This window comes from Taudactylus pleione, unplaced genomic scaffold, assembly GCF_031769625.1.
Source record: "Taudactylus pleione unplaced genomic scaffold, aTauple2 ptg000130l, whole genome shotgun sequence".
Lineage (NCBI taxonomy): Eukaryota > Metazoa > Chordata > Amphibia > Anura > Myobatrachidae > Taudactylus > Taudactylus pleione.
The window spans coordinates 2,582,857-2,596,147 of NW_028284532.1; the positions used below are offsets into that span (position 1 = coordinate 2,582,857).

The following is a 13,291-nucleotide window of genomic DNA, read 5'->3' on the forward strand; positions in this document are numbered from 1 at the left end:
ATTGGCCCTGTGCGCTGTCTATCATGTGGAACTTGGCTGCAATGATAGGTTGTGACGCGAGAGGCTACATACAAAGATGGGTTCCTAGCAGGTAATAATGGAGCTGGTGCAGTTTTTAAGAAGATGGAGGCGGCGCTGTGTGCCATGGGGTATCCTGTGTATTGCCCCTTTACACATTCACTGCGGCCACAATGTATCAGTCTTTCATCTGTTTCCTAATACTGGGAGCATTGTACTGTGATGGGGTATTGGTTACTGATAGGCGAGAGTCATGAATGTTATTGGCAAGGAATCTATTATGAGTGTTGTGTTGTAACTGTACTGTTAAAGTAGACGCTGCCCTGGTGTGATTAGAAGGGCTTATTTTATAATGAATTTGCAGTATTGCATATTTTCCTTGACAATAATATGCTGGCAGGACATTAGTTGTACCTGCAAAATCTAATGACTGTCCCTTTTCTCTGTGATCGCTGATTGGATTGCAGTTGCAGGGATTCCTACAGTATGTAGACCTAGCATCAGCTGTGTTTAAGAAATGATAGTTTGGAGCTGATTGGTGATTTGAGATAAAATTGTGAAATATATATCACCAACCAATCGGCTCCAAACTATCATTTCTTAAACACAGCCTGCAAAATGTAAGTTAGAAGCTGATTGGTGATGTATATCTCTCAATTTTATCTCACATCAAGCTTTGATACATATGCCCCATAGATCGCTAATTTTATTTTACCCCCAATACCTGTGCTATGATTTGTTACTTTGCAAAAGCTTCGCTGACCCATTAACTTAATAGATGTTTTATTATACTGGCTGCTGGAATGAGCACATAAGCATTCTCAGCTTTGAATTGTATTTATATTAAATATCGGTATGTATCTGAGGACCCACATTTATCATTATTTTTATTACCAACATAGTGCTGTAGTCATATTGAAGGAATCTTTGCACAAACCATGTACAGTAACATGAAACATGGGGTACAATCTAAGTGGTGTAAGAAACTGTGGCCATAAAAAAGGGGTCATAAACATTGTAGTTCCTGAAAGGCAAGAGATTTGTCAGTGACCAATATTAAAGCGGCAATTGTACAAATCCTCTTATGTCAAGCATGAGTGTCCTCATTTATTTTAATTAAACCTCTTCCTTTGCATTCTCCATGTTGAAATGCATAAGAATTACATTAATGGCATTGTTCAAAAATTGAGTATTTATGGATATAGTGAATATGTTTTATTAGTGCAAACCAGTGTTGGCTTTGTCACCCTAAAGTGTTTAGCCAGGCTCTAGCACTGTGGTGCTGCATTGGATATGTCCTCAAGCATATGTGGAGTATCTGAACTGCTCTAATTGTTTTGACATAGTGGGTGAAAATACACTGATCAGCTGTAACATTAAAACCACTGACAGGTGAAGTGAATAAGGATCTGAGCGACTTTGACAAAGGCCAAACTGTGATGGCTAGATGACTGGGTCAGAGCATCACCAAAAAGGCAGGTCTTCTGGAGTGTTCCATTATACATTGCTTAGTACCTACCAAAAGTGGTCCAAGGAAGGGGAACTGGCGACAGGGTCATGGGCGTCCAAGGCTCATTAATTCACATGCGGAGTGAAGGCTAGCCCGTCTAGGTCCAGTACCACAGAAGAGCTACTGTAGCACAAATTGTTGAAAAAGTTAATGCTGGCTGTAACAGAAAGATACCAGAACACACAGTGCGTTGCATGCTGACCACTACGCACTGTCGAAAGCACTTAATATGGATATGTGTGAGCCTCAGAACTTGACCATTAAGCAATGGAAGAAGGTGGCTTGGACTGATGATACTAGTTTTCTTTTACATCATGTGGACATCCAGGTGTGGGTGTCATTTGCCTAGGGAAGAGATGGCATCAGGATGCAGTGTGATGCTCTGGGCAATGTTCTGCTGGGAAACCTTGGGTTATTGCATGTTAATTTGACATGTACCACTTACCTAAACATTGTTGCTGACCAAGTAGACCAGTTTATGGCATCTGTATTCCCTGAAGGCAGTGGCCTCTTTCAGTAGGATAATGTGCCTTGCTACACTTCAAAAATTGTTTAGAATTTCTAATTATATTTAGTGCTGTTTTCCAACAGAACTCAAGGAATGATTTGAGAAACATGACAGAGTTCATGTTGACTTGGCCTCCAAATTCCCCAGATCTCAATCTGACTGAGCATCTGTGAGTTTTCCATGGTGGCCCCACCTCGCGACTTAAAGGGATCTGCTGCTAACGTCTTGGTGCTAGATACCACAGGACACTTTCAGAGATCTCGTGGCGTGGATGCCTTGACATGTCAGAGTTGCCTTGGCAGCACGTAGGGGACCTACACAGGCAGGTGGTTTTAATGTTATGGCTGTTCGGTGTATGTTCCTATTTGGAGATGAGGAATTTTTTGTAAGCTTTGGCTACAGAGCTCTTGGTATGAAGGAGGGTTGTGTAGTCTAGATCTGCAAATATGTGGGAAAAAAATGCAATGGTATAGTGTTTTTGTTTTTTTTGTCATAATTTTAAATTGCTGTTTACTATTACTGTACAAGGTTCAGACCATTGTTGTCTTTTCAGTTACTCACCAGTCATATATGCCAGTCATCATGAATTTTGATGGCATGGACCCAGCTCTGGCAGAGTATGCCCCTGCTCTACATGCTCCCCTGGATCCAGTTCTTGATCCTCACCTGAACGCTAGTCTTCTGCAGTCTGTGGAACTAGACCATGACCGGGTTGGGCTGGAGGGGCTCCCTGTCATGGAAGGAATGTACTCGGAGTTGCATACAACTGTGTCTGAAGTTGGAGTCCCTGTCTCAGCTGTACACTTTGATGTTCATGAGGAGATGTTGTGGGTTGGGAATCATGGAGTGAGTATTGGTTGTGTGTTTTTATTTTCCATTTTTAAATGGGAGGGAGGGGGTGTTTAGTGGTCTTTATTTTGAGCTGCCATGTATTGGTATGTATTCTATACACCTAAATGATTACATGTGTTCTTCACTGGGGTATTGTGCTAAGTCTCCAGAGGGCATAAAACCTATATTTAAATTGAATGCCTATTGTACATACTTGTGTGTTTTATTCAAAACCAGACTTAAAAGTAAAATACAGCTTACTGCAGTGTCCAACTCTGTTCCCGTGCAGGTGTTCTACAGTTGGTAGAGGAAAGTATATTGGTAGACCTGTAAAATATGATGTGAGAATACAGTGCTCCCATCTTTGTGCTGCCCAGCTCCATGTCCTACTTTTGGCAGGTTCAAAGAACCAAAGCCAACAGACTTCAGTTTCTGTATTGCATTAACCTGAACCAGTAGTTGCAACTTAGACTGTCAAAATGAAGTTAGGGACCTGTTGGATTGCGTACATGTTTAATGGAGGACAGCACCAGAATCAGGAGAAAAACAAAGGGAATCAATTTGTTTGAATACAAAGAAAGATTCACTTATATCAATGTCCCATCCTAGATTTAATCCATGGTTGTCTGTTTGACAAGAAGTTGTTCTACATATGAACAGCCCTTTATGGCTGATTGCTAGCAGAGAATGTCCTGCCAAATGTTTGGCTAGCGCCCAACACAACTTTTGGGTCTCTAGGATGAATGGGTGACCTAGAAAGCAGAGGTGCAGATGGATCTTCCAGGAGACCTGTGGAATACTTGGCTACAGAATCCATATGTTTGCATTTACTAACCTAAATGCCACTTTCAAGTTATAGCTTCAGTGTAATATTTTCTATAATACAGTTACTGCATGAGAAGGAATGCCAGTCAGGCTTAAACTTTTATTTCTGTGTGTGTGTGTGTGTTGTATTATATAATACCATTTTCTACTTCAGGGTCCATAGGGGGTCCACAGGGTTGACCTTGGGGTATAGCTGGATCTGGATCCACGGGCACCACGCAGTTAAAGCTTTGCTGCTCCCAGGATGCACTTGGGTCCGTCCTCCTCTATACCCCGACCACAGGCACCTCAGTTTTAGTTGGTGCCCGGCCGGAGTCGGGTCACCCTGGGCAGTGGGGCTGCATAAGCAGCCCCTAAGCTTTAATTTATATTTTTTGCTAAAAAGAAGACTTTATTATTTTTTTTTTTTACTATCTTCAGAGCGGCAGCATAAGACTGTCCATCTGGACGTCCATGCTGCCGCTCCAACAGCCTCGCTGGCGCTGCGACGCCAGTACTGATCTGGGGATCGCAGCGGGACCCCGGAGTCAGTACTAGCGTGGCTCCGGGAGCTCCCACTGACTGTTGCCGGATTCTACGGGGCCAGGTAAACTGCACACGGGGGAATATGCAGTCTTTCAGCCACCGGTCTTTGGGGACAGACCGGCGGCGCTAGTAGCGGCGGCGGGCTCCCCCTCTTCAGGAATACCCCGCGTGACCGCTGGCCCCCCGGGGTGTAAGTACCGGCGGGGAACCGGCTTCCCCGGGGGTTTAGTACTAGCAGGGGAGGCAGCCTTCCCTGCTTTAGTGGCTCCTCCCCTCAGCCCAGCGCGCCTTCTCTCATGTGTGCTGGCGTCGCTGGGCTGTTATCTCCTGGCCACTCCTCCTCAGTGCTCTCCAGCGGCCATCTTCCAGGCAGCATCGCAGAGCTCCCGGGCGGATACAGTGGACCAGTCCCCCTGCGTACCTCTCCCCCTGCAAAGGACCGTGTTCGCAGCGCTATAGCCCTCCCAGATTCAGTGTCGATTGTGTTGATTGTAGCGGAAGGTGCAGTGAGTATAACTTCTCTGCATGGTATGTGACTTTAGCTAGTGCTGCTGTCTGTGCTTTTTCTACTTACTGTCAGCTTTTTACCTATCCCTTTCCTTCTCCTACGGCCCGCAGGTGCGTGGGGGAGGGGTGTTCTTTCTGTATATCTCACTTATATAGATGTACGTATTTGTGAGGTCCGTCACATACTGCGGTGTGCTACTCAGTACCAGATTGTGGGCTGTTTGTGTTGCATACTTGGGAGTGCGCAGGTGTTATACTCCTTTACCTCTCTTCGGTGATACATTTTTTTTTATTGCAAAAGTTTTGTGTCATGTCTGATGAGGAGAAGGAGCGCTCCGTGGCTCCTGTGTTGTTTTCCTGCCGACGCTGTTCGGCAGGGGTTGACGGGGCGGATTTGTCTCAGGACGGTCTGTGCGGACGGTGCCAGCTGGTACCTGGTCCCTCTAAACCCCCAGTGGCGCAGGATCCTCCGTGGGCGATGTTTACGCAAGTGCTGGCGTCGATCGCGGACCGGCTGGCGGTCCCGACTGCGGGCCCTTCTAGGGCGTTGCCCCAGCCTACCATCCCCCGTTCCCTGGGCGTGACGCGTCTGGTGTAGTCTCCTCCCGGGTCTCAGACTGTGGGTCCTTATGCGGGTTTGCCTGTGTACGTGCAATCTCCCACGGTACCACAGCAGTCGATGGTACCGTTTCAGGGGTATCCTCAAACGGTACCCCCTCCCTGGGTGGATGTCCTCTCCAGCTCTGTTCAGAGCCTGGCGGCTTCGTCATCGGCCTTTCAAACTATGTTGCACAGTGATTTGCCACCAAGGACGTCCAAGCGAACTGTTTCGGCTTCATTGGCGGCACAGTTTACGGACACGGACAGGGAGATCCATGAAGACTCTGACTCGGATGCTGGGGCCCAGGAGGTGGAGGCGAAGTCCTCCATTAATGTACCGGCATTGGTTAGGGCGGTGCGGGCCATCCTTCATATAGAGGAGGATGCGCCGGCTCCCAGGTCGAAGTACCCTAATTTTAAGAAGGCCAAGGTAGCTTCGACGGTTTTTCCCCTGTCTGATCAGTTAACGGATCATATGGCAGGGGCCTGGCAGTTGCCCAGCAAGAGGTTCCAACCGCAGAAACGGTTGGCTTCAAACTATCCTTTTCCTGAGGCTCATTGCAGGAAGTGGGAAACTCCGCCTGCCGTGGATTCCCACGTTACCCGCTTAATTAAAAGCGCTACGCTGCTTTTGCCGTCAATCTCGTCCCTGAAAGATCCCACAGACAGGAAAGTGGAGACTTGTTTAAAGTCTATCTACTCTCTCTCGGGGGCGGTTGCCCGTCCGTCCATGGCCATCTCTAGGGTGGCTAAGGCCATCGAGAGCTGGGCCAACGCCTTGGAGGATACCTTTCCGGAAGATGCTCCGGAGATCCAGAGAGCGTTGATAGGACAAATGAGGGATGCGGCTTCCTACATTGGGGAAGCATCGTTAAATGCAAGCCTGCTGACCTCTCGGGTGTCGGCTGCAGCTGTGTCGGCGCGTCGGTCCTTGTGGCTGAGGTCTTGGAGAGCTGACGCAGACTCCAAAAAGGGACTGGAGGCCTTACCTTTTAATGGGGAGTTGCTTTTTGGTCCAGACTTGGACAAAATTGTGGATACTCTGGCTAAGTCTAAATCAGCTTTCCTCCCTTCGGCTTCTGCACCTACCAAAGTACGGAGCTCTGCCTTTCGGTCCTTTCGGGTTCAGGGCAAGGCCAAAGGTCAGTCCTTCCCGAGGCAATCGGCGACCAAGGCCGCTTCTAAGCCCAAGAAGCAGGCCTGGAGTGCCAGGCGCCGTTCTTCCAAGCAGGAGGATAAACCTTCTGCCTGATGGGACGGGCCTCCCTCTGGGGGACCCCAGAGTGGGAGGCAGACTTCTTCTATTTGCCCAGTGGTGGCACAATACCACCACGGATGCCTGGGTTCGAGAAGTGGTCTCCCAGGGGTACGCCCTGTCTTTTCGGCACAGACCGCCCCACCAGTTTTTCTGCACGAGTCCTTCTCAGGATACGACCAAGACTTTACAGATTCAGGAAGCTATAGAGTCCTTGCTGAAAGCAGGGGTCATTGTTCCCGTTCCTCAATTACAACGAGGGACAGGGTTCTATTCTTCTGTTTCTGGTGCAGAAGCCCAATGGTTCTCATCGCCCTATCCTCAACTTTGAAGTCTCTGAACAAATTCCTCAGAGTTCCCAAGTTCAGGATGGAAACGTTACGTTCCATCATTCTGGCGATGGAACCGGGGGATTACATGGTGTCCCTGGATATCCAGGATGCCTACCTCCATGTTCCGATAGCACCTTCGCACCAGCGGTATCTGAGGTTCGCTATCCTTCAACATCATTTTCAGTTCCGGGCGCTACCCTTTGGCCTCTCCACGGCACCGAGGGTGTTCACGAAGATTATGGCAGTCATGGCCGCACATCTTCGGAACCAGAATGTACAGCTGCTGCCGTATCTGGACGATCTCCTGTTGCTGGCGAGCTCCCCGGAGGTACTGCTTCAACATCTCCACCTGACGATCGCTTGCCTGCAGGCACACGGGTGGCTGATAAATTGGAAAAAGTCCTCCCTGATTCCATCACAGCGGATGGTTCATTTGGGAGCCCTGCTGGATTCTCGTCGGCAACGGATTTTCCTGACTCCGGAGAAGGTCTCCTCCCTGCAGCTGCGGATTCACAGTTGCCTGAGCAGTTGCCGCCTGTCGGTCCATTCGGCTATGAGAGTTCTGGGGTCCATGGTGTCGACATTCGACATGGTGGAATTTGCCCAGTTCCATTCCCGGCCCCTGCAGGGGCTGATTCTATCGGAATGGAACTGGTTACCTCACCGGATCCGCTCTCAGGTGCTGGTGTTTTCTCCGGAGGTTCGGCAGTCTTTGGCTTGGTGGCTTCAGACAGCGCATCTGGTCGAGGGGCGCCCCTTTTGGATCCCGGACTGGGTCCTGCTCACGACGGATGCCAGTCTCCGGGGTTGGGGGGCAGTGACCGGCTCATTATCGCTTCAGGGTCGTTGGTCTGCGGAAGAAGCACTTCTCCCCATCAACATCCTGGAACTGTGGGCAGTATACAGGGCCCTGCAGTCGTCCGGCCCCGTTCTTCACGGAAGGGCGGTTCAGGTGCAGTCCGACAACGCCACCACGGTGGCGTACATCAACCACCAAGGGGGAACTCGCAGTCGGGCAGCAATGTCGGAGGTGTCTCGCATTCTTGCTTGGGCGGAGGGTCACATTCCAGCGATCTCGGCAGTCTTTATTCCCGGAGTCCTCAATTGGGAGGCGGACTTCCTCAGCCGTCACGACGTGCATCCCGGGGAATGGTCGCTTCACCCAGAGGTGTTTCAGCTACTCGTGGACAGGTGGGGGCTGCCGGAGCTGGACTTGATGGCCTCCCGTCACAATCACAAGTTGCCTGTTTACGGGTCAAGGACAAGAGACGCAGGCGCCTGTCTGGTAGACGCACTGTCGGTGTAATGGACGTTTCACCTGGCGTATCTGTTTCCTCCGATATCCCTGCTTCCTCGGGTTCTGCAGAAATTCAAGCAGGACGGCGGAGCTGGTAGCTCCGGCATGGCCCAGACGTCCTTGGTGCTCCGATCTGAGGTGCCTCTCCATCGACGCTCCGTACCTTCTTCCTCAGCGTCGGGACCTGTTGTCTCAAGGGCCCTGCCTTTACCCGGATCTGGGTCGGCTGTCTTTGACGGCGTGGCTCTTGAGACAGCCGTCTTGAGGTCTAGGGGTTTATCCAGTTCGGTCATTGGTACCATGCTTAGGGCACGCAAGCCTGCTTCCGCGCGGATTTACCACAGGGTGTGGCGCACTTATTTTCAGTGGTGTGAATCCAGAAACTATGATCCGCAGGTGTTCCGGATTTCCAGAATCTGTTGTGCCAGCTTTTCAGTCACCTGATTTTTCAGCTGGTGAGGCTTCCTTAGATGTAGTCCGGGCACTTAGAATCTATGTGGACCGGACTGCTTCGGTTAGGAAGTCGGATTCTTTGTTTGTCCTCTTCGGTTTTCACAAGAGGGGTTGGCCTGCCAACAAGCAAACGTTAGCCCGTTGGCTTCGTTCCGTTATTTGTGAGGCTTATGCACAGGAGGGTTTACCTGTGCCAGCCTCTGTTAAGGCTCATTCCACTCGTTCTGTGGGTCCCTCTTGGGCTGCTAGACGTGGCGCCTTTGCTGTTCAACTGTGTAAGGCGGCCACTTGGTCTTCAATTCAAACGTTTTTGAGGTTCTATGCGTTTGACACCTTCGCCTCTCAGGATGCATCCTTTGGGCGCCGGGTACTCCTTTCAGCACAGGAGCGTCCTCGCCCTTAGTTGAACTGCTTTGGGACATCCCCAAGGTCAACCCTGTGGACCCCCTATGGACCCTGAAGTAGAAAACAAGAGATATGGTAAGAACTTACCTTTTGTTATCTCTGTTTCTACGAAGTCCATAGGGTTCACAGGGCGCCCGCCCTGACGCACCTGGCTTCAAATGGGCTGTGTGGCTGGTCACCGGTTTTCCGTCTCCCATTTCTGTGAGTATGATTTCTTGTGTGTTCTAGTCTTCCTTCTGTTTAGTCTCCTCCTCCGGCCTTAGCTGCTTACCAACTGAGGTGCCTGTGGTCGGGGGCGGGGTATAGAGGAGGACGGACCCAAGTGCATCCTGGGAGCAGCAAAGCTTTAACTGCGTGGTCCCCGTGGATCCAGATCCAGCTATACCCCAAGGTCAACCCTGTGGACCCTATGGACTTCGTAGAAACAAAGATAACAAAGGTAAGTTCTTACCATATCTCTTGTTTTAATGTGCAGGTTAATCAAAGTAAATAAGAAATTGGGTGAGTACTTTGCTCACCTAGCAGTACATTAGAGGTTGTAGGTAGGGAAGCCAGGGCCGCCATTCGGATGACTTGGGTTGCTTAAACTCATAATGCAGGTAAGTTTTAGTATTTGTGGTTTATTTAATTAGTCTAGTCATTAATGAATAGTATGGCTTGTATTTCATGTAGTGTAAGTTATTTTGCAGTAAACTATGGGACATGTGACTCTTGAGATATAAAGGAAACTGATTACTATGGCTGATCCCCTGCATTCTCATGCAAAGAAGTGGCTGTCACAGGAATTAACTGAATAGCGCACAGGAGCTAAATTCCGGTCTAACAATCGAATGGACCCCTTAAAGTCTATGGCACTTACTCTTAGGAGCTACTGAATTTTTAAGAACTTGTATTAATGAATTGTATGTGTATTTGGATTCTAAATCTGTCGTCTTACCATGTATGTAGTGCAGATTTTGTTTCCATTGAAGCTCTGAAACCCCCAGTGCTAGAGGATATCGATGGTGAAGTTTGTTTCTGAACTCTGCACTTAAATTAACGAAGTGGCAATCGAACATCATGCGGTGTTCAGCTCTACACATTTCTGCCTATTACAGTAGCTCCACTAACGATATTGCTGGTCTCGCGATCTTCTCTTCTGGAACAGCACATCGTGGCTGAGCTGCTTATTGAATTAGCTGCCTGGAATACATGAAATATTAATTGGTGCGCTCTTCTTTCATAGGGCCATGCCACCTCCTTCTTCTCTCCTGCCCTTGAGAGGTATTCCTCTTTCCAAGTGCATGCTAATAATGATATCCGACAAATCCAGAGCATGGAGAATGGGGTTCTTTTCCTCACCAAAAACAACCTGAAATACATGACCAGGGGAGGACTGATTGTCTTTGACTATATGTGAGTTATTGGCGTTCTGTGGTTTGATCTTACTTTCCAGTATGTAAGATGGAAATGCTTGGTAACCAAATGCTCAGCTTCTGTCTGTTAATGTCCTGCAGCTCATGGTTTGTAGAATGCTGTTGGTATCCTTATGCAAAGCATATAGCTTAGTCTTGTGATGTTGCTTCTACCCGTTACTATTTTATAGTGGTACAATAAAGATGTGCACTTTGTATGTGTCTAGCAACCTCTGTGGAATTGGGTTTTTGTTTTGCTGTCTTATCTGTAGGATGGATGAAAGTGTGGACAATCACAGTCTCCTTCTCACAGATAGCAGCACACTACTTATGGGAGGCATGCAGAATCATGTCATCCAGATGGATCTGAACACTGTGCAGGAAACACAGAAGGTAATTCTAAACATTACAGCATTAAATATTGAAGTAAATTAGAAAATTTACTTTCCTTACTAGCACATTTAGCTGTAATAAAAATCTACAAACCCAAACTTTCTTGTTGCCACATTTAATTGAATTTGGATATGAAATGTTCTGTTTAATATTTGTCTTAATTGCCTTACAAATGTCTCTTGATATTGGGGAGGGGAAGCCTGCCAAGGAGATGGATGAGAGGTGTAAAGAACTATTTTTTTTTTCCAAGCCAAATTCATAGTATTGTGACGTCAAGGCTAATAACTTTGCTTTGTGAATCGGCCTGCTTGTACGTTGAAATATAGGTAATTGTATATTATTTGGAGCCAAGTATTCAGTGATATGGCAGCATGCATGGTCAGTATGACCAGGATTACATTTTCCATCTAGCGCTGATTATCTTGCTTCCTTTTCCCCTTTAGTATCCAGTTGAAGAATCTGGTATCACAGTTATGCGACAATCTAATCGCTTCTTTTTCTGTGGACACACATCTGGAAAGGTAGGACACACATTAGGGGCTACTCCAGACACTGACTTTAGTGTAGAAAATGCATAAAGCTTCTTATACACTGTTGCTCAAGTGGAGGCAAATATCCCATCTCAGGACACCAGGGCCTGTATTCAATTAGTATCTCCGATTGCGTTTTTTCGCCTGTCTGAAAAGTATCGCCGTATTCAAATCCATCTTGTTTTCGCGTACGCTGAAACTCAATGCAATGTAATAGGTGAAAAAGATTTGCCTTGAATAGGTGGAGAAAAGAAGTGCAAACTTTTTGTTTGGGGGGTGCAAAGGTGGGGAAACCACTCGGAACCCTTGGGACAGCCCTCCAATGGTCAACTGCGTCACATTCCTTAAAAAAAAAAAAAAAAAAAACACCCCAAAAAAGTACTTTGCATTTGGGGGCAAAAAAGTGCAAAGTGGAGGGACAAGTTCGCAAACTAGCTAAATAAGTCCTGGTGGTGCACTAAGAAGGGGTCAAGTGTTTTGGGGATTGCAGGTGCTTTTTTTGTGGGTGGAATTTCACTTTATTTAAAATTTAATTCAGAGACATTTTAAAGATGCTTGCACCCATTTTCAGGTACCGCAAATTTGACAGGACTACTTCTTTTCACCCAAAAAATACTGCTTTGCCATTCTTCACAACTTGTGCAAATACGCTAATTAGTGGCAGTTGTGCGAACTTAAGTACCCCAAACAGTTTTTATTAGGGCTGATCGGGCACTACTACATTGATCCCCAATGTTTCTGCATCTTTTGGGGGGGGGGGGGTTTCAGGCTGATTTCCCTGATTCTGACACCACTTTTCACGTGTCTCCGTTTTTGGGTCTTTTGGAATTGAATAGCGGGGGAGCGCATGGTAAGTTTCTGCGGCTAAAATACGCGATGTAAGCAAAGTCCGGCAGGCGAAACTTTATTGCAGGTGCGAAACTAATTGAATACGTCCCCGGCGACTCTGATGTGCAGACCGTCTTTCTCAATATGTGCCTTTTCTTTGCATAAATAAAACGGTGAGAATACTACTATGCTAGATTGCACTGATCAAATTGATCTATGTGTGACAATCTGTGAGAAATTCTGTGATGCAGCGGCCGCTGCTCTTTCTCATGCCAATTACATATGATTATTGCGCTGGATTTTTGAAATGTATACAGTTGTAAGCACAATTGTATTGTAAATAGGTCTGCTCTCTAATAGGAACACATGAGGCTTGTTTAGTAAACCATTTTGGTTTATTTAAATAAAAAAATGAGCACTTATATATATATATATATATATATAAAAAAAAAAGAAGTCAATAAACAAATGACATTTAAAGGTTGTAAAAGTGAAACAATTGTTTCTGTTTGTAATTAGAACATGAATCCAAGCCACATAAAAGTAAACTAGTTTGTTACAATAAACAACTAGATTTTCAATAAGCACCTAATTCAGCACCGCAAGAAAATATAAATCTGTTTAATCAATGCAGTCTCTAATTCATATGTATATGTATAGACCTATGCTGATTGAAAGAAATCACTGTCACACAATAGGACTCCGTACACACTGGCGTCCCAATTGTGTACTTATAGATGTGGGATTACCTTGATAGAAATGTCGCGACACTCCTTCAATATATGGTGTATCTGTCGGTCTGCTGTTTAGCGTGACCACGCTCAGGTAAAGTTCCTCTAGGTACTTCCTTGATTTGCGGCCGACAGTACATAGAAGTGTCCAGACAGTATGAAACAACAGTGTGTAACAGGCGCTGCTGTGAGCGTGTAGTGGCTGAAATGGTCTCTAATCAGCTGCTACCCATGTACCCATTGCTGGTCCTAGCATAGACTGCTATATTACAGGTGCACAGGATATTCCCTACAGCAATGGTAGTGGGGTAATCAGCTGGAGTGGTCTCCAATCAGCTATTTCCGTATA

The 13,291-nt window shown here is 47.0% G+C and overlaps 1 protein-coding gene across 3 annotated transcripts in view; it reads left to right on the plus strand.

Annotated features, from left to right (window-relative positions):
• Window positions 1-25: 25 nt before the first annotated feature.
• PAN2 (poly(A) specific ribonuclease subunit PAN2) overlaps window positions 26-13,291 on the plus strand; it is a 55,312-nt gene continuing 42,046 nt past the window's right edge. For 2 of the 3 annotated variants that reach the window (XM_088473084.1, XM_088473087.1), the window contains exons 1-5: window positions 118-193; window positions 2,590-2,882; window positions 10,292-10,461; window positions 10,733-10,853; window positions 11,297-11,374. In XM_088473084.1, coding sequence (XP_088329210.1) covers window positions 124-193; window positions 2,590-2,882; window positions 10,292-10,461; window positions 10,733-10,853; window positions 11,297-11,374 — 732 coding nt within the window. In that variant the 5' untranslated portion in view covers window positions 118-123. Of the gene's footprint in view, window positions 92-117; window positions 194-2,589; window positions 2,883-10,291; window positions 10,462-10,732; window positions 10,854-11,296; window positions 11,375-13,291 lie in introns of those variants that run through there. The other variant, XM_088473085.1, reaches the window with a different exon arrangement.